Source organism: Convolutriloba macropyga, chromosome 4 (genome assembly GCF_964194025.1).
Source record: "Convolutriloba macropyga chromosome 4, txConMacr16.3, whole genome shotgun sequence".
Classification (NCBI taxonomy): Eukaryota; Metazoa; Xenacoelomorpha; order Acoela; family Convolutidae; genus Convolutriloba; species Convolutriloba macropyga.
In genome coordinates, this window is record NC_134471.1 from 57119326 (window position 1) to 57145406 (window position 26081).

The 26081-nt window shown below is 33.9% G+C and overlaps 1 protein-coding gene across 5 annotated transcripts in view; it reads right to left on the bottom strand.

The window, feature by feature from the left end:
- LOC142337780 (uncharacterized) overlaps positions 1-26081 on the bottom strand; it is a 113523-nt gene that overhangs the window by 46640 nt on the left and 40802 nt on the right. For 4 of the 5 annotated variants that reach the window (XM_075387293.1, XM_075387290.1, XM_075387291.1 and 1 more), the window contains 3 exons: positions 9467-14419; positions 5836-6102; positions 5222-5443 (listed from right to left, as the gene is read on the bottom strand). In XM_075387293.1, the coding sequence (XP_075243408.1) occupies positions 5222-5443; positions 5836-6102; positions 9467-14419 (5442 nt within the window). The remainder of the gene's footprint in view (positions 1-5221; positions 5444-5835; positions 6103-9466; positions 14420-26081) is intronic. The other variant, XM_075387294.1, reaches the window with a different exon arrangement.

Genomic DNA, 26081 nt, shown 5'->3' on the forward strand with positions numbered 1-26081 from the left:
TGACTTTTGCCTCTTCAGCAACTGAAATGTTTCATTTACCGGTTAATTTTTTCTTTCATTCTATTCAATATGCAATTAAAAGATGACAGCCCCCCCCAAAAAAAACTGTGAAAAATTTTCTGGCAGTTTCAATTAGAGGCTTTAAGTCTCAAGAAAGATTGAAAAAATTAATGCGAAATCTATGAAAGTCATTGCTTCAATGTACAATAATGTTGCTCTTTGGAATTAGCAACATCTGGCTTCTTGCGTTTGGTAGTGGGAAATTTTTATAAAGAAGAATTTAGGTGAATAAAAAAAATCAAGATTTACTAATATTATTGAAACTTATATAGCGGAAATTGCGATTGCTTGAAATAATTACGGTGTGCCCTTGGAATGCACAGGTTGTCACAGATTTTTGGCATTGATTCGCGAGTCAGTCTGGGTGTAACTATTTCGTTCTTTTTGTCCGTATTGTCTGCACCAACTGTTAGGTCATTGATCAATTTCGAAAGCCATTGTTCAGAAAACAAATTCTCAATTTTTTTTCGCAAAATGCACTTATGAAAGGTCTCAGCTCCTGTGTTTTTTGTATTTCGTCTTAAAGCAAGATGTTTGAGATATCTAATTTAGTTTCTAATATAGCTATCGTTTTTCAATTAAGCTTTCAAATTATGCAGCTAGCTGCCCTAATGACTTGATACATATGATTTCAAAAATCAAATCAAATTCTGGAGTTATTCGGATATTTGTTGTTATGTTTGTCACACTCTCGAACAGTAGATTCGTTAGTGTAGGCATTTGGCCTGTTTCAATATTTAAACTTTCCATTGCTTGATTATAATAAATAGTTGCCTTTAAATTGTTTGACACCATTTATTTTCAAAAAATCATTAAAATTGCTGTTATCCCCGCATTTGATTTCACCTTACCAATGTTCTGCTGTTAAGACATATTGTAGAAGCAACTAGTGCCTGCTTTCAGAGATCTTATTGTGTGCTGCTTTCTTAAACATGAAATATTCCAGTATCAGGCACTACCGATATTAGATCATTGATTTTTTTAACTAAATTTTGTCTTCAATAGAGCTTCGTTTTTCTTCTTTTTTCTGCAAATAGATTTTCGTTCGTGCACATAGACTAATATTTGAACAGTCTCCTAATAAACGAATCAGTTTGAACGCCGGGTTTTTTTCCATTAGATTTTGCCTTGTACCCATGCCGCTATTTTGTTTAACATACTCTTGCCGTTTCATCCGTAATTTTCAATAAATCTATTTTTATATTTTGCCGGTCAGTTTTATACGGTCACTTTAACAAATCTGTTATTAAAAAGACACTGATGGGCGAAATACTTGGCGTGGATATGGCAACTTTGTTTAAAAGCTGTAAATCTCTCTGTAAAACAAATCAAAATTGTAATCTCAGACAAATCAACAAGAAGTACCTAAGTAATTAGGCCACTAACAATACACGTTGGAAAAACTGTTTTGAGGCATGTTGTTGAACATTTTGCATGAAAGAAGCAGGTATAATACATCTATTGTTTCCTTTCATTTTTAGATGCTCTATTGATTGTCAAGAAAAAGACTTAAAAACGTTAGATTTCAGTTGCTGAATATATTGAAAATCATACAGCCAAATATACAGATTTGGCCCAATTTTAATGCAGCTTGAAAGCGGTGATTCTCAAAAACCATTAGCAGTAAATCGGGACTCAATTTGAGTATACCAAATTTGTACATTTTTCCTCAGATTTTATCTTTTTGAATTGCTTGAATGAATAAACGAAAAGCAGATTAGAATTGAAAGTGACGTAATATGACTTTAACAGAATTTCTGACGATGAAATCAGAAGAAAACAAAGTGCATGAAGGCCAATGCTTCCTCGCTATCTCAGCTACGAAAAAAGTGCAAACAAAATTCCTTCAGAATTTTAGGTTCATCCGTAAACTCTCAGATTTCTGCAATGATTTTTAGACATGGTTTTATTATATACATTATATGCATTTTAGTTTCAAATGCGAACGGATGAACATTCTGTGCCACGCATAGAAAATTGTGACCATTCTTGTTTTTGTATAGACACACTTGACTGTTTTCTCCTTTCATATTGATCATATTTCTTTATTACAGTAAAAGAAGGAAAAATAAGCGATCCCGAAAAGAAGTAAAATATATATTTCGTTTTCTTCGCTTAACAGCTGTAGCGAGTAACTATCAATTACAATAAATACAGAATCCTTTTGGAAAGTGTTCAAATTTTTAAAGTCAGCTTGAAGTTAAAAACATAGCCGGCCGATTGCCGGAAAACAGCCGCGATAGACGCTTCTAGCCTTCCATGAGTTGAAACAACTAAAGAAATAAGATAAACAGATTGACCACACTCTAATACTCAAGAATTAGGGCATATACGTACGTTCGCCACAACTTGGATACACAATTTTGATCCTTAACTAATAAAAGCTCATAAAAGTTAAAGTTCATTAGGTGACATCAGAAGTCAATTTTTTAGTGAGGCAAGTCACACAATTGACCTAAAAGCAAAAACGACGTCACGAACACAAATTTTAACTGCAAACCAATAAGCAGTAGAAGTCACTGAAGTCATTAAAAAGTCAATTCCAAGAAGTCAGGTAGCAAGAGTCATCGACAAGTCCTGACATACAAATCAAAGAATTTTCAATGACTAAACAAAAAACTAGACCTGCAACAAACAATGAGTGAATTGGGAAAACCATTACTAAATAAGGATTACAAAAATTAAAAGAAACAGAAAATCAATGTTAAAAAGCCGCATATGAACAAAAACCACTAGCGAGAAATGGAAATTTGTTTCAAACAAAAAAAAACTAGGCCCAGAATGAACTATGAATGGATTAGGATAACCATTTAGAAAAAAATCCGATCCAAAAAAATCGAAAAAACAGTAAAAATCAAAGCGCAATCGAAAAATCGAAGAAACAAAAAATCACCAGCCAGAAAGCGAAATTTTGTTCAAACACCTTTTTCTGACTCTTTTTTAAAATTAGAGCAAAAAATGTTACGCCGCAAAACCACTCGCTTTTTCGCTCCATACCCTTTTTCGACGTGACCAAAATCACTACTACAAGTTGACTTCAAAAATCATGAGAATGTATGAACAGATCTTAAAAAACATAGCCGAAAGAATTCCAGAAACGACTCGAAGGATAAAATTGCCCATAATTATGACTAAACAACTAGAACAACTATTGTGAAGCCTAAACCTCCAGAAATGCCATTAAAAGGAGGAATAAAAAAAAGGCATTCAAAATAAAAAATATAGCTGGCACATTGCCAGAAAATAGCCGCATTAGCGTCGTAGATCTGCAGTCTCAAAAAAAACATTAAACAAGACAGACCAAAAAAATAGTCTTTTGATTGAAGGCTGATATGTTATATTTTGATTAAAAATATGTATAGGTTATTGCTGCCTCTATTAGCTGCTCTCAAATAACCTTCATTTAGAGTGAAACACATCCATTTGACCTTATCTATTTGAATTAAAGTAAATAAAAGTCAATTTCAAAGTGAGAAAGTCATTTTTGAGAGTGAGGTAAGTCAAATGTGACCAAAAATTTAATCACTCGAATGAACAAAAAAACTCGCTCCACTTAGAGTGAAACATGACGTCACGCACGCAATTCAATTGAAATTGCATGAACGAATGAACAAAAAGCAGATTTGAAGTGGTTGTGACGTCATATGGTCGTAACAAAAATCATGACGACGAAATAGAAAAAAACCAAGAGAAGGCCAATAATAGCCCCAGCTATCGCTGTAAGGCTATTAATAAACAAAAAAACTAGAAAAGTTATTGAGTTTTTTTAATAGTAGTATTGAATAGTGTTAATCAGGGAAACGTAAAGCCCAGTAAAGTTCCTTTAAAATTAGAGCAATGAAAAGCTCGCTAAACAATAGGCAAGTCATAATAGGCTAAGAAACTTGTCTAAAATGTAAAAAAAAAGAAAAACAGCAAAAAAAATGATAAAAATGGTTTGAAATTTCTCAATTTTTTTGTCAATTTTTCGAACAAAAAATGATTTATACCAAGAAAACTTTAGTCAATCGGTATCTGAATATTCCTTAAGTAACAAGCTTCTATCCAAATCCCACTTAAAGCCTTCAGACAAAAAAAACTCAAAAAATCATTTAATTTGGTCTAAAAATCAGCAAAGCTGATCAAAACCTCCAAATTAGCATTAAACTCAAAATAACTACTTGAAAAATTCAATTCCTATCAAAACAAGCTTAAAATTAATACTCATAATCAAACCTCATAACCATCAAAAGTTGCAAGAACACCGCTTTTAAAAGCCGAACGTGAACAAAAAAATTTCAATCGCTTAGAGAAAATTTTTTCACACGTCAATTTCTCGCTCTTTCAAAAACAGCGGTATGAACAAAAACCACTCTCTTTTCGCTCCGCTCTTCAATTTTTCGCTTCAAATCCTCTTCGAGTCGTAATAAAAAGACAGCCCCCCAATACAATTCAAATTCTTTGAATTGTAAAAAAAAATTAGGACCGCAAAAATAGCCGCCTGGAATTGCTGACGCGGCTATTAAACAGAGACAATATAAACTGACAAGCAGAGTGAAGGCCATCTAATTTTTTTCAGGACATCAAAGACTACGGTGGTTCCAGAGTAACATTGTTTTAACACTCATTTAATATAACCTTTGTTAAAAATAGTAGATTTAGGCATAAATAGTTGATTTCATTCACAGCGGAAACCTCTTCCATTTATTTTTTCTCCTCTGTAAAAAGCTTTTATATTAAACCCATTCCGTATTTCATTTAAATTTATAATTAGAAGAATAGAAAACTATCATCTGAAAAATTGTTTAAAAATCTGTTTTGCGTACGCCACCTATTGGATCTATTAAAAATTGCGAAAAATCGTGAAACCAACAAAACTCGCGGTCCACAAAACTGCGAAAATAAATTTAAGAAATCAGTAATCAGTTAACAACATCTTTTGATTAGCTCTCTGTGCAACATGGACAGAAATAGAAAAATAACAGATTCAATGAGTTGTCATAATTAGTCTAAATCTTTGTTTTCGCCAGTAAAAGTCGGAGTGTTTAAATGTTTCAAAAAGGTTAAGTTGATGTCTGTTTCATTCAAGAACATCAGAGACCAAAACGATTGGAAATATGGACCCACTTTTCTTGGCACGTCATTAGATCTCGACAAAAGAAGTAAAAAATTCCAGACGAACCGATGATTTATCATAAACCCATTCTGTGGTCTCAATCTCAGCTTCCTTTTCCTTCATTTCTTCCAAGTCCTGCTTCTGGCGTCTGAGTCGAGCGAACATGGTCTCCAGGTCCTCGTCGTCTACGTTTGACTCCTGCTCGGTTCTCAGTTCGGCTTCAATTGAGTCTTCCGATATCTCGCCTGCTGCTACTTCAGAGTGGTCTGCTAGATGGGAATCGGATGACTGAACAGAACATATCAATGCTAATTATTGTTTCCACATTATAATCAAGAATATCAATGCTGAGAATATCGGTATAACAATGATTAAGATTTTTTCAACAAGAATATGGAAAAGAAGCTACAAGAATTGAACTGAATTTCAATAACTAGAGTCTATGGGTTAAAAATGTAATCTAAGACACTAGGAGGCTAGTTCAGTTTTACAGCTAAGTCAAGCTAAAACTAGTATTTGAGTTTTTGGTTTTAATTTTTTAGGATTTAAAAGCTTCTCGATGATTACCCTATTCATTATGGGCGGAAAGATATCTATTAATGAGTTCAAACTTTAGAATTTTCTTGCGCAGTGGTCCCAAATGGAACGACCGTCCTCAGAGAGTCAGTATTGTCACTTACCGACAAATGATCTCTTTTGTTCGACACAATAGTCAAAGAACTGTCGCTGTCTGATTGGTTGAAATCTTCCGCTTTCCTGATTGGCTCAAATTTCGTACCCTCTTCAAGAGCTAAGAATTGGTCCTCCAAAGTTCCTTCGGACGCAAAAGTTTGGGGCGCAATTTTGGTTTCACTGAATATTTCCTCTTCCAGGTCGCTCAAGTCATTTTTGGGCTCATTTGTCTCTTTGGGACTTTCAATGTCGTTGTCACTTAAGGATGCCGTAGTCTAAAATGTTATCCATTAGCTTCATGGAATGAAATTTACCACCAAATGAACCAACAAACTAACTAACAGTGGAAAAATGAAAGAAAGCAATAAATAGAGCAACAAATTGAGTTCATTTATATCAAAGTATGGAATAGATGATAATATAATTTTGAAGTGAGAGGTTTCATTTTTTGCTTTTTGCATGGTAACTTTACTTTGTATGAAGTTCTGGCCATATGTCAATCTTAGCGAAACGTTTTGCGTAGTTTAAAATTGACTCTAACTGAGAACTGACCGAATGTAACTTGTGAAGGTGTTGCATTTACAAACGAAAGGTGACGAATCTTAACAACTGTGATGCACTACCGTAAAAAATTAAACAATTACATAAATCACAATTAAGCTTGTACATGCAAGCATATTGACAGCTGAGCATAATGACAGCTGCTCAAGAGTCTAGAAGTATACATACATGCACACATACAGACTTTCATGCGAATCGAGGACTTACACATGTGACTACAATAATTAGATGAAAAGATAACAGAGATTGAAAAATAAATAAGGCAGTTATCAAACATACAGGGCGTTTTAAAATTTACTTCATATTGGATACAGCTCGGATTACGGCTTTAACTGGAGCAATCTAATTCAAAAAACCAGATTCGATAATAATACGTATAACAGACAAAAAATGATAGATGTCAATCAAATAAAAAAGATGGCCAATGATATGCGTAAACATTTGTGCGCGACGCTCTACAGCATCTCCGAGATAAAAACTCAAAAACTAAAGATAGGGTCTCAAAACTGACTAATATCTGATTACCAAGAAGACGACGTATATGTTAGAACACATAACGAAGTCACCCAGGGGAAGAGGGCACTTGCTCCCGACTTCAGCGTATAAAGTCTGACTGGACTATGATTTTTCTAGTAACCATTTTTGCACTAATCGTTTAGTGAGTTTAGGCTAGAGATGGTACAAATTGTCGTACTTCTACACCTATAACTGAAATCGAAAAATTCATGAAGTTGAGAACGCAAATTTTAAGATGAATTGGTCGAAACGTTCGATTGTATTTGATTATAACACCATATTTTAACAGAAAAATCGGAATCTATTTTGTTCCGAAACTTCCCTCAGAAATGGTTTATGACAGATTTTGAAATTGAACGCAGTGTTTTACAGCTTAAATATACGTTTTTTTCTTTAAAAAAGAGATTAAATTAAGAAAACTCAAACAATTGCGCAAAATCATATTATAATTGAGCATGTAGTTTCACAATTTGAATTTCCTGACTAAAACACAAGCTACGTAACTATGGTGCAAGGGTGTCAGGAAAATTTACCCAATTCCATTTACCCAATGCCAACTTACCCAATTTACCCTATTGCAAAATTAACCAGAATGACCATTTAGCCGACTATAAAATAAATGGCCCGTGGGACTTGATATGAAACTATCACAACCGAACATGGGATTAGCCGACTATATAATTAAATGGCCTGTGGGACTTGATATGAAACTATCACAACCGAACATGGGATTATCATGTCCAAAAATATTTAAAATCATCATTGAAATAGCGACTGCTAATTTGTAACCGGATAATTGATCGAAAAGATCAAAGACCATTGGGTAAATTGGTATTGGGTAAAATGGCATTGGTTAAAATGGCAGGTTGGATAAAATGTCGTAGGGTAAAATGGCATTGGGTAAAATGGTATTGGGTAAATTGTCATGTAACCGGTGCAAGATATAAGGCCATAACTCAATTAAGTCAATGTAATTGTGGTAGCCAAATAAAATACTTAAAGGGCGCAATGCAATATCCGTTTGGTAATATAATGTAGCCAAGTGACTAAAAAAATGGTTTACATAGAAACATAACTTAAAAAACCAATCAAATATTGAACAGAATTTTCGATTCTTGAGCACTTTTACGATCTTGTTTAACTTCAACTCCATTCTCCCTACCTTTTTTCAACTACCAGTTCGAAATTATTTGCATTAAAACTGTTGATGAGCAATTTCAAACCTTTACTCTTCATTCACTGGTGCTTTACAAAAATCAGAATCATTGGCCGTGATGACACTTAGTAGAGAAAACATAACTAGAGAGCTATATAACATTGAAAAATAATGACACATTTTTGCATGTAATTTATCAACTGTTTTTCATGAAAAGACGACTGTTAGGGCAACTTCATAACATCAAGCGGATCTTGAAGTTCCTTTTTAGGTGTTATAATTGGCATTCGCCAAATATTCACAAAACTTTAGTTCAGGATTTTTGCCTAATGGCTATAAAAATTCCGTTAACCTAATCGAATTGTCGCATAATATCCGATCACGCACATAACTAGAATCAGATGTCATCTAATATTTGCGTTGAGTAAATAATGCCCGCTTGTACAACACGAAAATACTTTAATGAGTCGAGCAGTTTCTTTTTAAAAATTTATCTTTTGCTGACTCGAGCAAAAGATCTCACTTAAAAATTTCGAGCACTTCATACGTTTTTCGGCTTCACAGGTAAGAAAACCTTGCTTCAGAAGTTTCTTAAGCAATGCATAACACATCCCAAAAGTACAACCCAAATTAACAGAGTTCTTTGAGGGTCTAGCATATGATCAAAAGACGTATTAGGTCTAACTCAAAAGACTACATTAGTATTTATATCTGTAAGTAAGTCTTTATGTAAGTAAGATCTGGCACCAGATATAATTACTTTACGCCATTCTCATTGTTACAAAGCATTGAAAGATTTCTTGACCCTTTAAGCCTCAGCGAAACAATCTTATTCAATTAATAACAAGAAAATAGCACTACCATTGCTCAATCTGTCCCTGAACAATTTCAATGAAAACATAGCTGATGAAAATGAGAAAACAGTAATCAATATATGCAGAAACGTGTTAGTGAAAAAGTTACAAACAAAAACGCGAACAGTTGTCCGATAAAACATCTCTAAAAAAGTGTCTTAGCAAACAAGAAAATGGCCACCAAAAACATTTTACGACAAATTGAAATTGGCAACACCTTTTTAAGCTTCCTGCAATGTTCATAACTTTTAAAAATAGCTTCTTGTCAATAATAGCTTTTAGAGAACGGTAAGTTGAATATAATAACAGAAGTTATTGAAAACACCGTTGATAGAGAAATTAACAAAGGTGAAAAAATTAACACATTAATGAACTGCGGAGAGCTCAAAGCAGTACTGCATTCAATCACAAAGCAGTAAGGCATTCACTCTTCAACTTCATATCTCAACATCAGAACAGATTATATTTACTTAGGAAGAAATGAAAAGAGCTACAATCTGATAAATGAAGGTCAGATAAAGTTAGTCTATTTGATACGCCACGCGCACTTACCAGCATCGAATCCAAACTGGTCTGCTTGGCCAGCAAAACTCGGTTAGACTCTCTCACTTCTGCCATGCATTCGTCTTCATCATCGATTAACTTGTGTGAAATGACGTCATTTGTATTTTCATCTTCACTGAAATCAAAACTGTTCAGACTTTTCAATTTGTCCTCTAAATTCTGCTGCTGTTGTGAAATGACTTCCAGATTCTCTTTTTCAGCCATATCTTCAGAGATAGCTGAGCTGTCCTCTTCAGATTTTTGACGTGAAAACAATTTGCCGTGCTGTGAATTCTCCTCCTGATCTGAAGACTCTTCAATTTTATCAGAAGCCGGTTCTTCTTTTTCGGAAACCTCAACGAAGCTTATACTTCCATCAGTGTCAGTTTTTTCGAGTTCGTGAAGGATGGTTTCAATTTTTTCATCGTTTTCAAAAGTCTCTTCAGGTTTTTCAGATGGTTCTAAAAAGTTTTCAAGTTCATCGGCTTTGTCAGAAATGTCATCAGAATTTTCATGTGCTTCGAGGAAATTTTCAAGCTGTTCCGCGTTTGCTGAAATTTCGTCAGCTTTCTCTGTGCTTTCATCACTTTCGTCAGCCTTTTGGTCGTTAACATCTGGTCCTAAATTTGATAAAATTCCGTCCAAAATACTATCAGCGCTAACTCTGTTCAAATAAATTGCGCTTTCGGAGTCAATACTACTTAGTTCAAGCTGACTTCCCGTAGGCGTGGAATGATCGACAGGTATGCTATCCTGCGTATTGTCAAGGTTAATTCCAGAACTTTCTGGAATTTCTGACGAAGTTTTGTTTTCAATTTGAGCTCCAAGGAAGGGGATCGAAACTGCAGTTCCACTAGACTGAGTTGTAACTTCAACATAACTGTCGGTTGATTCTGATTTTTGACTTATAGTTTCATCTTTGTCATCGATGTTGTCAATCTCATTGTCAACGCTGATTGGTTTAATTGAGTCAGATCTGTTTTCATTTTCAATTGTTGTGCTAACTTCAACAGCGCTTTGTTGACTAACTTCTTCAGCAAATTCACTCAGATTATCGTTTGTGTCGATTTCAAGGGGTGCAACAAGCGAACTGAAAGTTTCTGTAACTTTTTCTGACTCTGAAATAGCTTTCTCAGACTTGGATTCGTCATCTAGGGACAAATTTGATGTATTTAGAAGTTCATTCGCGCGTTTTTCGTTCTCACTTGAAAGATTCAAATCATCACTTTTGTCGAAATCAATCGGAACAACGGGAGAACTAAACGTTTCAATAACTTTTTCGGATTCTGAAACAATTTCTTCATCTAAGGGCGAATTTGAAGACTCAGCAACTTCTGCAGCAATTTCAATTCTGTCAGAACTTGATGAAAAGCTTTCATCTGATGGTGAGTTTGAAGCAAAATCGGCCGGTGGATCGAACACACTTTCTTTTTTAGTTCGAGAGACAAAAACTATCGACTCTTCATCTATAACATCAGGAACCTCTGAAGAATTCTTAGCGGTCAGTAGCTGATGCTCGGACTCAACGTTGTAAGACGTGACACTTGGTGTGGAAGTGTCCGATTCAGACATTGTTGCGTCATTATTATCGTCATCGTTAGATGTTGATTGCGTAACATCACTGACGTCATTATCAGAAGCTTCGTTAACTTTGAAAGTGTATGAAAATTTATCACTGCCATCTACCAGTAACGAATCGTCTGCTGAACTTGTTGAAATTTCTTCTTTGGATAAATTTCCTTCCGATTCTTCAGAGCTCGGAGCTTCCTGTAGAAATCCGGGAAGATCTTTTGTTTCAACTTCGTTTTCAAGAATTTCATTTTGAACTACAGAGATTTCGGCTTCTGTTTCGCTGTCAATGGTCAGCCTTTTGATTTTGGTCATATCAGCAAAATTTGGAATTGAAGAAATAGTAACTTCGGGTGTTGAGAAAAACAGCTCGTCAAGATTTTCCTGCTCGAACGACTCAACCGTATTTTTCTCAGCAGCTGTTATGACCATCGGAGTTATAACATACTCGATTGGTTCTTTCTGGGGTGGCAATAGTAAAGCGTAGTCAAAGCAATCGCTTTCACCCTCTGAGCTTAAATCGACTGTTTTCTCTTCAATATCGTTATTCGAGCTTTCGGCTGATAGAGATATAGCTTCAGAAATCGCTTCGTTTTCAGAATCACTTGTAACAAATTTAGCATCTTTTTTCAAACCAACTTTGATATCATTTTCGTCGGCAGTTGATGAGCTTAAGCTTGGTTCTTCGATGTCTTGTTTTACGTCTTCATCAAAAGTCGACACGTCCAGGTTTGAAGAATCGTTGAAACCTGGTGGTGGGGGTGCGCTGTGTTCTAGAACATTTGAAAATCTGGGTTCACCTAAAATAATATCTTCTTCAATTGTGAATGATTTATCATCAGTTTTATCGATTGGTGAATCAATTATATTCTCAAGCGGAGTTGAATTCAAAGGATCAATTTTGTTTATCTCAGCATCCTGAAGATTCGGTTTTCTGGCTCGCGGCATCGGCTTCGGATCTGGCTCCACTTCAAATGAGGTGTCTGAATCTTCCGAAGAGCCAAAATGGTTCCGGTACTTCGCGGGAGGGGGCAAAATAGGGGCAGCTTTCTTTTTCGGGGAACTTTTAATTCGATCATGCGCAGTTGGCTCATCTAAGGGCTGTTTGGACTCTGGTTCACTTCGGTTTTCTTCATTTAGGGGCATTGCGACAGTTACTTTTTGATTGACATCTGATTCTGCGTCGCTGCTTTTGATTGACAGGCTGTCACTTGCAAAATCCGACGGTGGTTGGATCTGTTCAAGGTCATTCACGGCTGCTTCCAATTCATTCATACCTGGTTCAAATTTGTTCACGCCTGCTTCAAGGTTATCATTCATATCGTCGGCTGGGAATTTGGTTATTTCCTCGTTCGCATCAATTACGCTATCCTGTTTCGTTTTCATATCTAGACTTCGTTGATCTGTTTCGTTTTCTTCCGAGCGCAATGTTGTGTTAGGGCTTCCTTTCTTTTGCTGATAAGTTAAAAGACTAATACTGCCGCTGTTTTCTTTCTCAGGGTCGTCCTGCGAGATTTTAAGATTTTTCTTTCGGCCAGTAAATTTCTGGAAAGCTTTTCCAATACTTCGAACAACCTTTGGTACAGGAGTTTTTCCTTTTCGCTTTTTCTCCTCCGCTTGTGGCGAAAAAGACCTCGACCGCGAGACTTCTTTCAGAGTTTGAGGCCCATCTTTGACGTCACTGTTTACGTCATAAAATGTTTGAGAACCTTCCGGGTCATCAAGGTACAAAGATAGCGTCTTAGAGCGCGGGTTCGAGGGCTCTGAAAACTCCGGGTAGCGCGATTGATCGTCCGGATCTATTGAGTAGGAATCGGTCAAAAGAGAACGTCGATTCAAAAGCGCAACGTTTTTAGGTCGACGCAAAGATGACTCATTATCAGGTTGCCAGTCAATAACAGCATCTTCATTTTTGCTAACTTCTTTGTTGGAATTGAATTGAATAACTGCTGAATTCACCGGAGAGCCAAAACTGCTGGTTGAAATACTGCCTTGTTCATCCGGCAGCCGGTTGTTTTTATCCAGACTACCAACGCTCTGAATAGAGCCGGATAATCTGGGTGGAATATTGTGCACGGATTCCGGCCGCTCCAGTTGTTCCGTTTTTCCCATATTTTGCGGGGAATAGGAATTAGTTAGTGAAACAGGTCCAATTTGTGATTCAATAATGCTCGTTTTACTTTCTTCGTTGCTGCTACTGCTGCTACCGGCGATTGAATTTTCTTCATTTTTATCAATAACCTCAGAACCTAATGCTTCATTTTGCTCTACATTGTAACTGTCTGTATTTAATTCTAACGCCGTTTCAGAGATTAAATTTTGCGTTTTTACATTCGAAGCTGAATCGCCACTAGTATTGTGGCTCAAGTCACATTCCAAGCTTAGTGGCGTATCGTTTGAATGTTTGCTTTGTTCTGGACATTTCTCATTATTAAAAGCCTTCGCTTTTTCGTCATCAGCTGAGTTTAAATCTAACGTGTTTCTGTAGTCACACGGTAATGCAAATTCAATTAAACTCCCCTCTAAGTTCAGTTTGCGCTCACTTACAACGTCGGCTTGATTTATTAGTTGATCGTTCTCAACTTTATAAATAGCTAATTTTTCATTTCTATTTTCATGTGTCAAGGAGCTAAGTTCTGCGTCGAGTGCTTTCGAGTTTAAATCTGCAATTTTAACTTTCTGATGTGAGAGACCATTGTGATCAGCAAAGTTCGGCGAATTCGTTTCGCTTTTCAAAGTTTGTCCATGTATCATGTTATTGTCTAACTCTGGAATCGAACCAGGGTCAAACGACTGGTAAGAACCTGTTTGAACTGACAGGTTATTTGAATGCTGTGATTGGTTAATATCTGACCAATCAGAGGCCATGGGCTCGGTGGCTTGAGCTGATAGAATTACGTCATCAGATTGATTTGTTCTAGAATGTTCTGAGTGATAGTCTTTTTGTTTTGTCAATGTCAAATCACTTTCAGTTCGCTCCGCGGGAGATGAAATCGCCGAATTCGACTCTTCATTTATGGCGTTTAAAATATCAGCGTCGTTTTGTTCATGCGAGTCAAAGTTGTTCACATTAATTTCAGGTTGATTAAGTTCAAGTTCGCTGGATGAAAGAAGAAACTTTTCACGCGCATCAGCTGAACTTTGGAAATTTTCAGATTTTTCATCATTTCGCTCTTTTTCAGGAATTATTTCATGATGCGCGCCAATTACAGTCAAAGGAGACGCTCTGTTATTCGATATTGGGCTCATGATGAAAAGAGGACTTTGATTAACTTTGTTAACCGGAGTTGAAATCGCTTTTTCGTCTTCTCCGAACAAAATTGTGTCGAAGCTCAGTTCGGATGGTCGCGTTGGTGAGTCTATCGGATATTGTTGTTGGTAGTTGTTTAAGTCCTAAAGAGTTAGTAAAGGTCAGGCATTGTTAAGGCAGCGGTGCGCTTTAGGAAGATTACATGTAGGACAATTTCAAATGTTTTACGTTTAATCACAATTATTTTTCAGGAAAGTTTAGCTGTAAAATAGCCAAAGGGTTTTAGGATAACGAAGGTTAGAAACAAATTACGAAAAAAATTGTCATCCGAGGAATGGGAAACTGATGAGCTACTTAATATGCAAACTGCTATTGGTTTCAAAGATTTTGCTGGTCTGTTTTTTTTTCACAAAAAAATGAGTAAATGAGTTTGATGAAGATCAGGGGTACAAATGGAGTTCACCGGATTACTTTACTCACAATTATTAGTCAGAACTTAATATGCAAACTCAGTTCTAAATCACCTTTTATAAGTTAAAATTTTAACTTATAAAAGGTGATTTAGAACTGAGTTTGCATATTAAGTTCTGACTAATAATTGTGAGTAAAGTAATCCGGTGAACTCCATTTGTACCCCTGATCTTCATCAAACTCATTTACTCATTTTTTTTGTGAAAAAAACAGACCAGCAAAATCTTTGAAACTAAAAGCCGTTCGTTTGAGTTTTGAGGTCTAAGTGCTCTACAATTTTTGAAAAAAAAAACACAGGCCCACTTTTTGTTTACACATCTTTTGACTTCATTTTGAAAAGGTTAGTAAGGTAAAAATGTTTGGATCTTTTTTGTCCCTTTTTGGCCAAGTACAACGCAATTTGCGACCAATTTACCAAAATTTCAATCAACTTGATGCTTATCGGATGAAATCTGAGGAAAAAGGATAAATTCATTTTAATTATTTCAGTAGCTGCGGCTTAAATTTTTCGGGCCGTTAATTTTTGTGAGCACTATATGCCCCATTTTCCCGGTCAAAAAATTTTCGAATTATTACTATGGCATCCCAGGCCAAAATGAGTGATCACTTTAAAGCAATATTTGCCTAGAATTGCAAACAAAAAATAGTGTTAAGAAATCCAGTTTTCAAAAAAAGAATTGCGACAGTATTGCGTTCAATTTCTCAACTCTGAGAAAAAATTTGGCAATTGTCAAAATAATTCTGTCCATTTCGAGTCATCTTCGAATAATTTTTCTCTAATATATACAACACGCTTCTAATACTCTCTGCATCTGGATACCAATTTCACTATGAAACCAAAAGTTCTCCGCTGTTTTTTTAAACAGAAATTATAATTCTAATACTTTCTGCCTGTTTTCGGACATTTTCGAAATTTTTCATTTTGTTATTCAATTTCGGATTTCAATTGTGCTGCCTATTTGATAATCAGAAAAGAAAGAATTGTTTATGTGAGCCAAAAATTTTTTGATAAAATTGATGAAAACGAATTGCGGAAATTACAACAACTCATAATCTAAGGACCTAGCGGTTCCTGAAAACAAATATTCTTCGATGTCATTTGTTTGCCCTGCAACCTCTCGCCAAATGTTCAATTTGGTGTGGCACAGCACTTGTAATTTTCCGATTGCATCAGTTCAGTACTCTAGCTTGAATAAAACGGTGTATGAGTGCGCTTCCAGGAGGACAAGCCCTCGGAAAGCCCAGTTTTGTTAACTGACAAAACGGGCAAATTATAAAACTATGTTTCAATTTTGTTAAGAAAACAATTTCGGGCAACAAAAATACCTGCAGATTGACTTATTTTGGTCTAAAAACACCTGGAAACAGTTGTTAAAAATCAAAAATTATCATTAGTTAATTCTTTTTTCAGACTTATTAATTCAGTTTTAGAAATTTTTTTAGAAAATTTAATTCTCTTGGAAATTTTTCAGTTCCAATTCATTTAGTCACAAATTACTCCTACTGTTTTTTATAATAAATTTGAAAAAACAAGCCAATTAGAACAAAACGGAAAAATGTAGAAACATTGTTAAAAGTTCACTCATATCTTTTTTATTTGGAAAAACAGATAAAACCTATAAAAAATGCAATTGGTGTATCATAGAGTAGTTTCCGGCCAATTTCCATGGTATCTACACTAATTGAGAATTTTTCAAATTTTCAACAACTATTTCAATTTTTAGATAATTTTCACTATTTCTCACGGAAAAGGGTTCATGAAAGGATTGTTTAATCGTTTTGAGTCACATGGGAATAATGCTAGGTTCCACTCATTGCGCGCTCTTGAGTGGAACCTATAGTAATGTGATTTCTCACGTGTGCAATTTTTAAACTTGAATCCCATACGCGACAGTTATTTGAAATTAAATGGTCGCTACAAACTTGGATTTTCTTTTTTAAAAAGACAAAGTAACTAAAAAAAGTTGCCGTGGGCGAATAGATTAAATTTTTTTCTTATTCAGTCACAAAAATCAGCGTTTTCCCAAAATTTCGAGTACTCTAAGAAACGAAAAAAGACACATAAAGTAAAAAGAAATTCGGATCTCTTCCATTTGTGCCTCCAGCTTAGTGGGTGCAACCACCAGACGCACGTGCACATTTTTACATAATGATTTACTATGTAATGTCACGTGCTCTGTAACTTGGGGAGCATAACGTACGGGGGGGGGGGGGGGCAAAAACGGAAAAAATCCAAAAACTCAGAAGGCTGAAATAAACAACGGTTAAAGAAGTAAAACAAACACAGCACACTGGTTTCACAGCGGAAAATATTGCTCAGCTAATTTTTTATGAGCAGCAGCAGAAATTTTTCCCCAAAAATAATTCTTCCCTAAGCTCCAGTAATTATAGTCCATGGAACATTGAATCTTCCATATAGAAACTCTCTTTCGAGCTATGTTGCATATTGACCAACACAATAAAATCAATGGATTCATGAGAGTAACTCTTCGAAGCAATTGCGCTTAAAAAATTTTGTTTCAGAAAATATTTATTGTTCCAACATTTTTTCAAAAATGGGGGATTTTTATGCGAAGTTGGCTGTTTTCTTTAGTCAAAATGTGATTTTTTGTTTAAGAATCTAAGAGAAAAAGACAACACTTTGTAGCCTTCAGAATCTAGTTCTTAGTTTCAAAAAAATTCAAAACTGGGGATTCCCTAAAATTCGAAGGAAAAATTACCAAGGAACAATAACACTTCGCTTGGGATGGGGCGACAGCTTGTATTGAAAATAAGATAACAACGAAAGGAAAACTTTTTGGTTAATTTAGTTAGGTTAATTGAAGAGTGTTCACCAGTAATTTTCTACAGTTTTCAGACTAAAAATTAACAATTTAAAATAATTGACCAAAAAACATTCTGAAATTTTTGTTTAGAATTTTTTTTAACCGTCTATATTGTATTCTGCTGGTTACATAATTAAGTGAGAACCATTTCTTGTCTGTGTAAAAAAATGGAAAATCGAAGATTTAAGGCGATTTATATATCTTGAAAAAGCAAAAATCAACTTTGAAATTGTGAAACTTAAAGCAGATAGATTTATTTTTTCTAATTTCTACAGTTTTTTTCTGTAAACAGTTGCATTGACTTCCACAGAATTAGCCAAATCAATTTTCTCAAAACTTTTATGAGAATTTCTTGAAACGAACATAAAATCAATCAAAAAACAGAAAAAAATGGAATTCCTTTTTATTTGTTTTCTTTATAATGTCAGAGCAGATCGTTCAAACCAATATCCTCTGGAAGAAGGAAACACAAAAACAAGTCAGAGAGTTTTTGGATGGCCAGGTTGAAAAGTTTTTGATTCAAATATAATTTTAACATGTTTTTATTTGAATGTTATAAAAAAATTATAATTCACATCCTCAATATTTTCAATTATCTCAACCTTCAAATAAAAAATGAACTTCGCTTTTGAAGGAAAAAAGAAATTGTTTTTCATTTCAGTCCAGAAAAAATATTAAAAATTGCTATTTCTTTAAAACTATTCTTACTTTAAAGAAAGAAGTCCAAAAAATAAGTTTAACTGATAACCAAGGTTCCTCAACTTTATCAAATTGGAGTCTTTGTAGTTAGCTTTCAACGTTCCCTTGCATACAAGAAATATTTTGAAGCGGAGTGCAACATTTGTCAGAAATTTTGAAAAAGTGGAAACACTACTTAAATTTAGCTACAAAATGCAATTTCAAATTTATTCAGAATCAAAATTTTGTTTTTTTGTTTTTTAAATGTAGCTGTTAACAAACATATCAACAAAAATTTTAAAAACCGATTTGGTCAATTATGCTCATGAAACATCAAAATTAACAATACGGAATTTTTCCAAACATTTCATTTCGATTACCGATACTATCTTCTCAACAAGTTTGCAAAAAAATTTCTTGAAAACAAACAACCATGCGGAGCCCTGAGTAACGATTAGATGCCAAAAGAGAACTCTTAAAAACGTTTTTTTTGGTGGCGATGTTTGTTTTTGTGTGCGCGCTTTTATGGATGTACGTAGTTTTGCGCGTGTTTCAAATGTAAGCAATTTGTGTGCAAGAGATAAAAAGAAAAAGAGAGTAACTTTGCATGAGTTATTTCCTCTAAAAGTTGAAGCCAAATGGAGGCAGAGCAAAAGTTGTCAGAAATCTTGAAAACTTAGAACAATTACATAATTTTTGATGCAAAATGGCTCAAATTATTTCAAAGCCCAAAAATTATTGTTTCTGATTTTTTTTCGGCAACAAGTTTACGAGATTTTAAAAACGAATAGTACCATTATGCTCATGAAACATCACAAAGGACTAAGCTTTTCGAAAAGCTTCAAAAAGTTCATTTTCAGTATCAGTTTCACCACTACCTTTACAATTGCCTCAAGAATTCAACTATTGAGAATAAAAAATCAGATCTTAAATGAACAGTGGCCAACCTTGAGTAATGATCAGATGCCCAATATAGATTTTGAAAACTGTTTTTTTTGTGACGGTGTTTGTGTGTGCAAATGTGTTTGTGTATGTATTTGTGTGCGTGTGTGTAATTTTTGTGGTATGTCTGTGTAATAGAAAAGGAAAATTGGAGCTAATTTGACAGAGTTTGTTTCTATAAGTGTTAGAAAAAACTACAGGCAGAGGTTGAGGCAATTTGCTCATGAAATATCAAAACTGTGAAATTTTGTAAAGATTTTTTGGTGTTGGGATTTTTGAGAAAAAAGTGTTTTTAGTGTTGGTTTGTATATTTTTCTGTGTTTGTGTGTGATACCACAACACTTTGCTTTCGAATACCCCCCAACACTTTCTCTGATAATTTTAAAAAATTCTATTTGCAACCTTGAGCGGTAAATTGAAATATTCGGTGCTACGCACAGACCTGCACGAGTCGTCTTGCTAGTATTTCAAAATTGTATGGTTAGGAAGAAAACAATATCGGCATGAAAAATGATAAAACATTTTTTTAATTTTTTTATTTGTCAATTCAAATAGTTAAATCGCCGACGAAAAGTTGATTCATATTTTTTCTCAACTGCTCAATTGTGGTAATGAGAAAAAAAATTTTGTTCCAACATATTTTCAAAATGGGGGAATATATATGCAAGACTACCATTTTTTTTCGTCATTCGAATTTTGGCTTTTTGTTTATGCATGATAGCGAAAATAGAGAAACATCATTTCGAGACCTTTGAGGCTACTTTGATTTTATTTTTAAAATTTGCAAATGCATTGCATTTGTAGAAAGGAGAGTTATTTAAATAATTGGAAAGTAAACGGGAAAAAAAGAAAAATATAGGGTCAGGGTTTTAAATTATTATGAAAATTTTGTTGAGGTAAATTATTAGTACATTAGAGTAATGAACAGCTTGTAATAGAAATTTTATGTTCAGATAGTGTTTTAAACTTGTTTAAAAATAATCCTATTTTTGAGGTTTTCGAGCTGTTTAACAATTTTTGGCCATTTCGTTGTTTTATCGAATCCACCGGAAATTACAGCGGCGCCTTTGACAAAACGGTTTTAAAAATAACAGAAGATTACAGTTTCTTTGGTATAAAACACAGTGTTCTAGAGGAGAAAAGTGACACTAAAATGATAAATCTATAATTTATTTTGCGCCCATTTCCTGTAGTTTTCAATTTCTATTCAAAAATAGAAACGTTGGTTAACATCGCCCATCTAATGATGATTGAGCAAACTGTTGATTTCATTGAATAGAAAAAAATTATTCTTGTTAGTTTTGCTTGTTTTATGAGAAATTTTTGATTCCTTCCAACTTTTAGCTCAGTCGGTTTTTCAAGTGCTACTTTTTTTCAGAAAGTGCTACTTTTTTTTATTTGTCAGCCAATAAGCCTCTAAATTACATATTGATGTTTTTACGTTTTTAGAACCAAACTGAAACTGCACACCCAAAAACAACACTTTTGGACACTTGGAAACATCTGAAACATTCCGTATATTCTTCGTTACTTTTCTGGTCAATCCCAATGTAGGTCAAGGTTGCACGCTGATAAATGCACGCTGATATATTACACCGACAAATTGCTAGCCAGGCCATAAAAACGGAAAGAAAAATTTTCTTTGTGCATTTATTGTATTCAAAAGACAGAAGAAAAAACATTATAATTCTTCAATTTTATTTTCTCTATATTCTCCTTTTTTCTATTGTTTTTTTTTTCTCAAAAAATTCTATTTTACAATGTTTTTGATGCAACTAAACAAAAACGCACTAAAGAACTTGGAAATCGAAAAAACTTAAAGAGACGCTAAACATGTATAAATGGAAAACAAAAGGAGAAATTTTTTTCTTCGTTTTTTGTAACTTTGAACTCTCAAAAGATTATCGATAAAATATAGTACATTTTTTTTTTCATTTTTGTAAATTTATTGCGTAAAATTGAATCAAATCGATCAATCGTTATACTCCTGCTGTGCAAGAAAAAAATACAAAACAATGTTTTTAAAGAACGAGGAATAGACTAAACAAAGTTGAAATAAATTGTTCATCTTTGTGCTTGCTTCTCTGACTTTTTGAACATTCTGTTTTGTTTACAGTTTAGTATCTCTGTTTTTCAGAGTTGTCGAGTCAACGGAGGTAAATTACTAACACATTTTTAATTCAATAGAAATGTCAAAGGTTTTTAAAGAAAATGTTATTTGCCAGTTTCTGCGAGAACCTACGCTAAGTACATATTGAATGGGTCAATTACAAATTAAAACAATGGATGTTTCACAAAATTGCCCAAATTTGGAAAACTTCAGAGCGAAGCAACAAAATATTTATTTTTTTGAGGAGAAAGGAAAACGTTCCATTTTCTCTTTTCTGATGATTATTGCCAAAATATTTGTAGTTTTAGCTCTCAATTAGGTTACAAGTAAATAATATCTTTGCTGAAAGGAAAACGTGAAGCAATCACTTTTATATTTTTGCTTTCATTTAGCAAAAAATAATCTTCAATCAAAATAAAGTGCTAACTTTCTTGTTAATATCTATAAAATCCACAACGCCTTAAAACCGTGCCTTATGATATTTACTGAGCGTTGACTAAAATTTAAAAATTGGCATTCAAAATCATAAAAATAGAAATTTGAAGAAGAAAAACGTTCTTCTTTATTGCTGCAAAAAGCTTTCCGTTACCATGTACTTCAGATAATCTAATGTTTTATTAGACGGAGCAGTGTCTGTCCAGGCCACTAAATGCATAAATAAATTTGAGGCAGCGTCATAAAAAAGTTGAGAAAGAACTAAGAAAATTTATGCTTTTCAACACTTATCTGGTCTCCTCAAATGATGCTTAGTTGACTTTTGAACATATTACCCATTTATCCAAGATTCATTGAGACAGAATCCATCAGCTTTAGCTAATTGATATACAAAAATTTCGATTCTTCGACTTGAAAAATAGAAAAAACTGATTTGTAACGTAGGGCTTGAAAAATAGAAAATCTTTTTTGGTTCGCTTCAAACTGTAAAATCCAAAGTTTTGCGAACACAGGACACAAGAATTAAAAATGACTTCTTAAAATAAATTCTGGCCAAAAAAGGAACTTGACATAAATTTCTACTTCAATTATTCGTTTCATTTTTTTTCAAAAACTACAAAATTTCAGTCTGAGTTCTTTTTGAAATAAAAGACTCTGTGAAAATCGGTTATCCATGGCAAACTAATTGATAAAGCAATTCGTTTTTCAACTTCAAATTTAGAATGATATGAGGGTTCTGAAAAAATGATTTTTACAAAATAAAAATGTCGTGCTCAAGGTTGTTGCGGAAAAAGTAGTCACTCTGAGCTTCGAAAAACTATCAGCCAAAAGATCTTTTCAACTCGAAAAATTTTTTTGACAAACTTGAGACGTATGTTAGTATGCTAGAACATTATTTGCTACGCACAATGTCGCGCGAGTCGACTTGTACCTTTTGCATTTAGTTTTAAAAACAAAACAAATATTGCTAACCAAAATCGGTAACAACGACATCTCAACAGTATTGAAAAAATTTTTACCCGATTAAGAAACAAAATAAAAATTGCTCAAAAAATCTAAAGAGATTTCTGAAACAGAAAACTACAAACACAATATATGAGAAAGACCCAATCGCTTTTTCTCTTTGAAAGAAATTTCCAAATACTTATATAATAGAAGAAACATGTCTAAAATATGAGAAGAGATTAAGAAGTTGAGAAGAGTGAAAATTACAATTTATTTGGTTCACAAGACATTTTAAATTTACTTAAAATTGTGTCTTAAGGTATAAAGCAACCTCCCTATTGCTGAAACATCGAAAACATCAGTAATTACAAAGATGTATATATGTATTACATCACCTGTTTATCATATCAATTTACTACATCGCAGCAGAGAGTTTGGTCTAATTTGGAAGTTTTGATGCTCCTGATTGAAGCTAAAAACAAAATGTCTCTCAAATCAATAATGATGAGAAAATAAACGTTCAGAAATTATGAACAGTTTTATAAAGGAATCACTACTATTAGACAAAAGTGCTGCTTCCCCAGTTAATCGAAATTTGGTTCACCTTCATAAAAACATGCATGATCTTGACATTTTTTGAACTACTTGAAACATCTTGCCAAGAAATTGAAATACCAACATTTCATCGTAAATCTTGCCAAAATCTTTTTTCTTGACACCCAAATAAAGATCCTACAGGCTCGTACATATCTTGATGTTTTCTTGCCGTGTAATATTGCAACATCTTGGCAAGCATTACCATGTTTTATTATGTTTCTTATCATGGCTATCAAGTTTCGTTTCACTGGAATGGTATCTAGTCCCCAGTTGGCCCTAAAAAGTTTGATCCCAATAGAAAGAATATTTTCAAATTCATTCTAAAGAAGGAAAAATTTTTTTACTAAAAACCAATTAAAAATGACACGAAAAGAGAAAAACAAACAGCGACATAAACGCAAATTGAAGGCCAGTGGCCGTCAATTTTATGATTTTAAACTTCAACATTGAACACCATTGAAGAGCAAGCAGCTCATTATATTAGTATTATCCACTGGTTTACATAGTATAAAAAAGGAAAAAAATAAAAAAAAACTGGCCATTTTCAGCTAGACAACTAGAAATCCAAATGGTGATAACTGCTTGACATAAGCGACATATATGAAACGCTTTCATGAAAAGTTCTAGTATTCGCGGTCTTTCACAGTGATACTGTTAACAATTTACTGAACGAAGATAATCTTTGAGCAAGAAGTCTTCCGTCCAGATTAAACCCGAATGAAAAAAGTTTTGCCAACTGAATCATCTAGAAACATAAGTAGATGCCAAAAGCTGTTCAATCTCTTGGCAGATCTATAGAGGATGAATAAAATCTCAAAATCAGCTTAAAAAAATAACTTCGCCAAGCTTTTTTTCTCGCAGTATCAATACAATGATGCATAAGAAATGACAACAAACACTTTTTGCAACAGAAACAAACGCATGTATCTCCATTAGTTTAGAATATTTAAAAACAAGCCCACATCAAGCTCGATTGATTGTTTAAGAAAGATTCCATCGTTCAACAAAGAGTTCGAAGTAATTTTCTCTTCATGAAGTTTCTTGGCAATTGTTTTATAAGTTATTATATAAGTTTTTCAGGAAACAAATTACCGTCGCAAAATTCAACTTAACCGTCTAACGTCGGAAAAGTTGCTCTCATATGACTAGTGGGAGCTTGAATCTATTGCAAACGTGCTTCAGGCGGGGGGAGAAGGGTAACTAAAATCAGTATTGGAGTTTCAAATGACGTTATATGAGGTTAATATATTATATACCCTTTTAATTCCAAAGAAATTTTTGAATTAAAAAAACATCCACCAATTATGGCGCACTTTCCATTTGACTTTTAGTCAACAGCCACTACTTGAGTGTAGCTGCTGACAATTAGGAGTGAGAGAATTTGAGATCACGCAAGTGAGCAAAAGTTAAAAAAGCCAAGCAAAAATTTTGCATTAAAAAGACCAACACGTTTACAATAATTGCTTGAACCTTCTCCCAAGAGTAACTCTCATTAGAACAAGCAAATGATCCAATCTGGCAGGTGGTTGCAATCGTCGGATTGAAAATTTTGGTGACACTTACATTACAAAGATCTAGTAGCTCAAACTTAAACAAAATTTTGGCAAGTTGCAGAAGAGAAAACAGAAAAAAAATCACAATAATTGAAAATCAATTCAAGCAAACAAGCGTTTCAAAACTACTGCTGAAAAAATAAAGATAATTCCACTAAACTAGCTGAAAATTGCCAAACAAAACTTCAAAAAGAAGCTGAATTGTAACCAAATTGCAGCGAAAACATATTCAAAAATCACTTCAAGACATACAAAAGATCCTTACAAAAATCAGCATGGTCTTTTCAAAATACATTCGAAAAATAGGGACTGCAAATTATCAGTAAACAATTTTTTTACTCATATTTCTGCAACTCGAGCAATGCAAGGTTAAAATTGTTTCTCTAAATGTACTTTGCTCTTCTCGGTTAATGTCAACTTATTGTAAACAAAGAATTCTTCAATTAAAACTTTTTTCAATTTTTAACGGTTTCCAATTTCGATTTTTATTAGAAAAATGTTCACAAATCAGAAACTCCATCTCCTTAACAGTTTCAATATTTTTATTGCTACACTTTATAAGTCAGTCAGTAATCGTCGCATTTCAATGGACACGCGAGTAACAAAATAAATTATATTGATAAACATTTAATAAGCAGCCGATACTCATTTGGTCAGATATCAGAGAGTTGTGAAAGCGAGAAAATTTAGCGTTTTTGCTATTTTCTTTGTGACTGTTCTCGGCTTTATAAACTGATTTTGGCTTATTGATCATCAAGACCAATTTAGAGCAGCCAGTAGCTTGTTTTTTGCTCTTTATTTTTCTGTTTCAGATCTTTGGAAACAGCTTGAAAACGAAAATGCAAGCTAAGGAAAACAGATCTGTAAACTTTCACATAAAACTTTTTGAAACCAATCTTTTCCATTGATCCACTATTCCCTGGTTATTGTGGGAACTGGATTCCGCAACTAAATTGTACACAATCGTAGAAGATACTCTTTTTGGCCTGAAGTTCTGTTTTCGTCGTTAATTTTTACAAATATAGTAAAACGGCACCTTCATCTGTGCAATCAAATAGCTATTTTAAAGTTTAGTGAGTATGTGCAAAATGTTTTAGTCAGAAGAAACAAACAGCGAATTTTTACGTTTATGGTAATGCTTATGGCATATCGCCATAACGCTCGCCCAGTTTATATTTTAATTCTTTCTTCTTGATTTTCAGGAGTAATATACAGCAGCCAATAGTTTGTATTTTTTAATCTTTCTTTA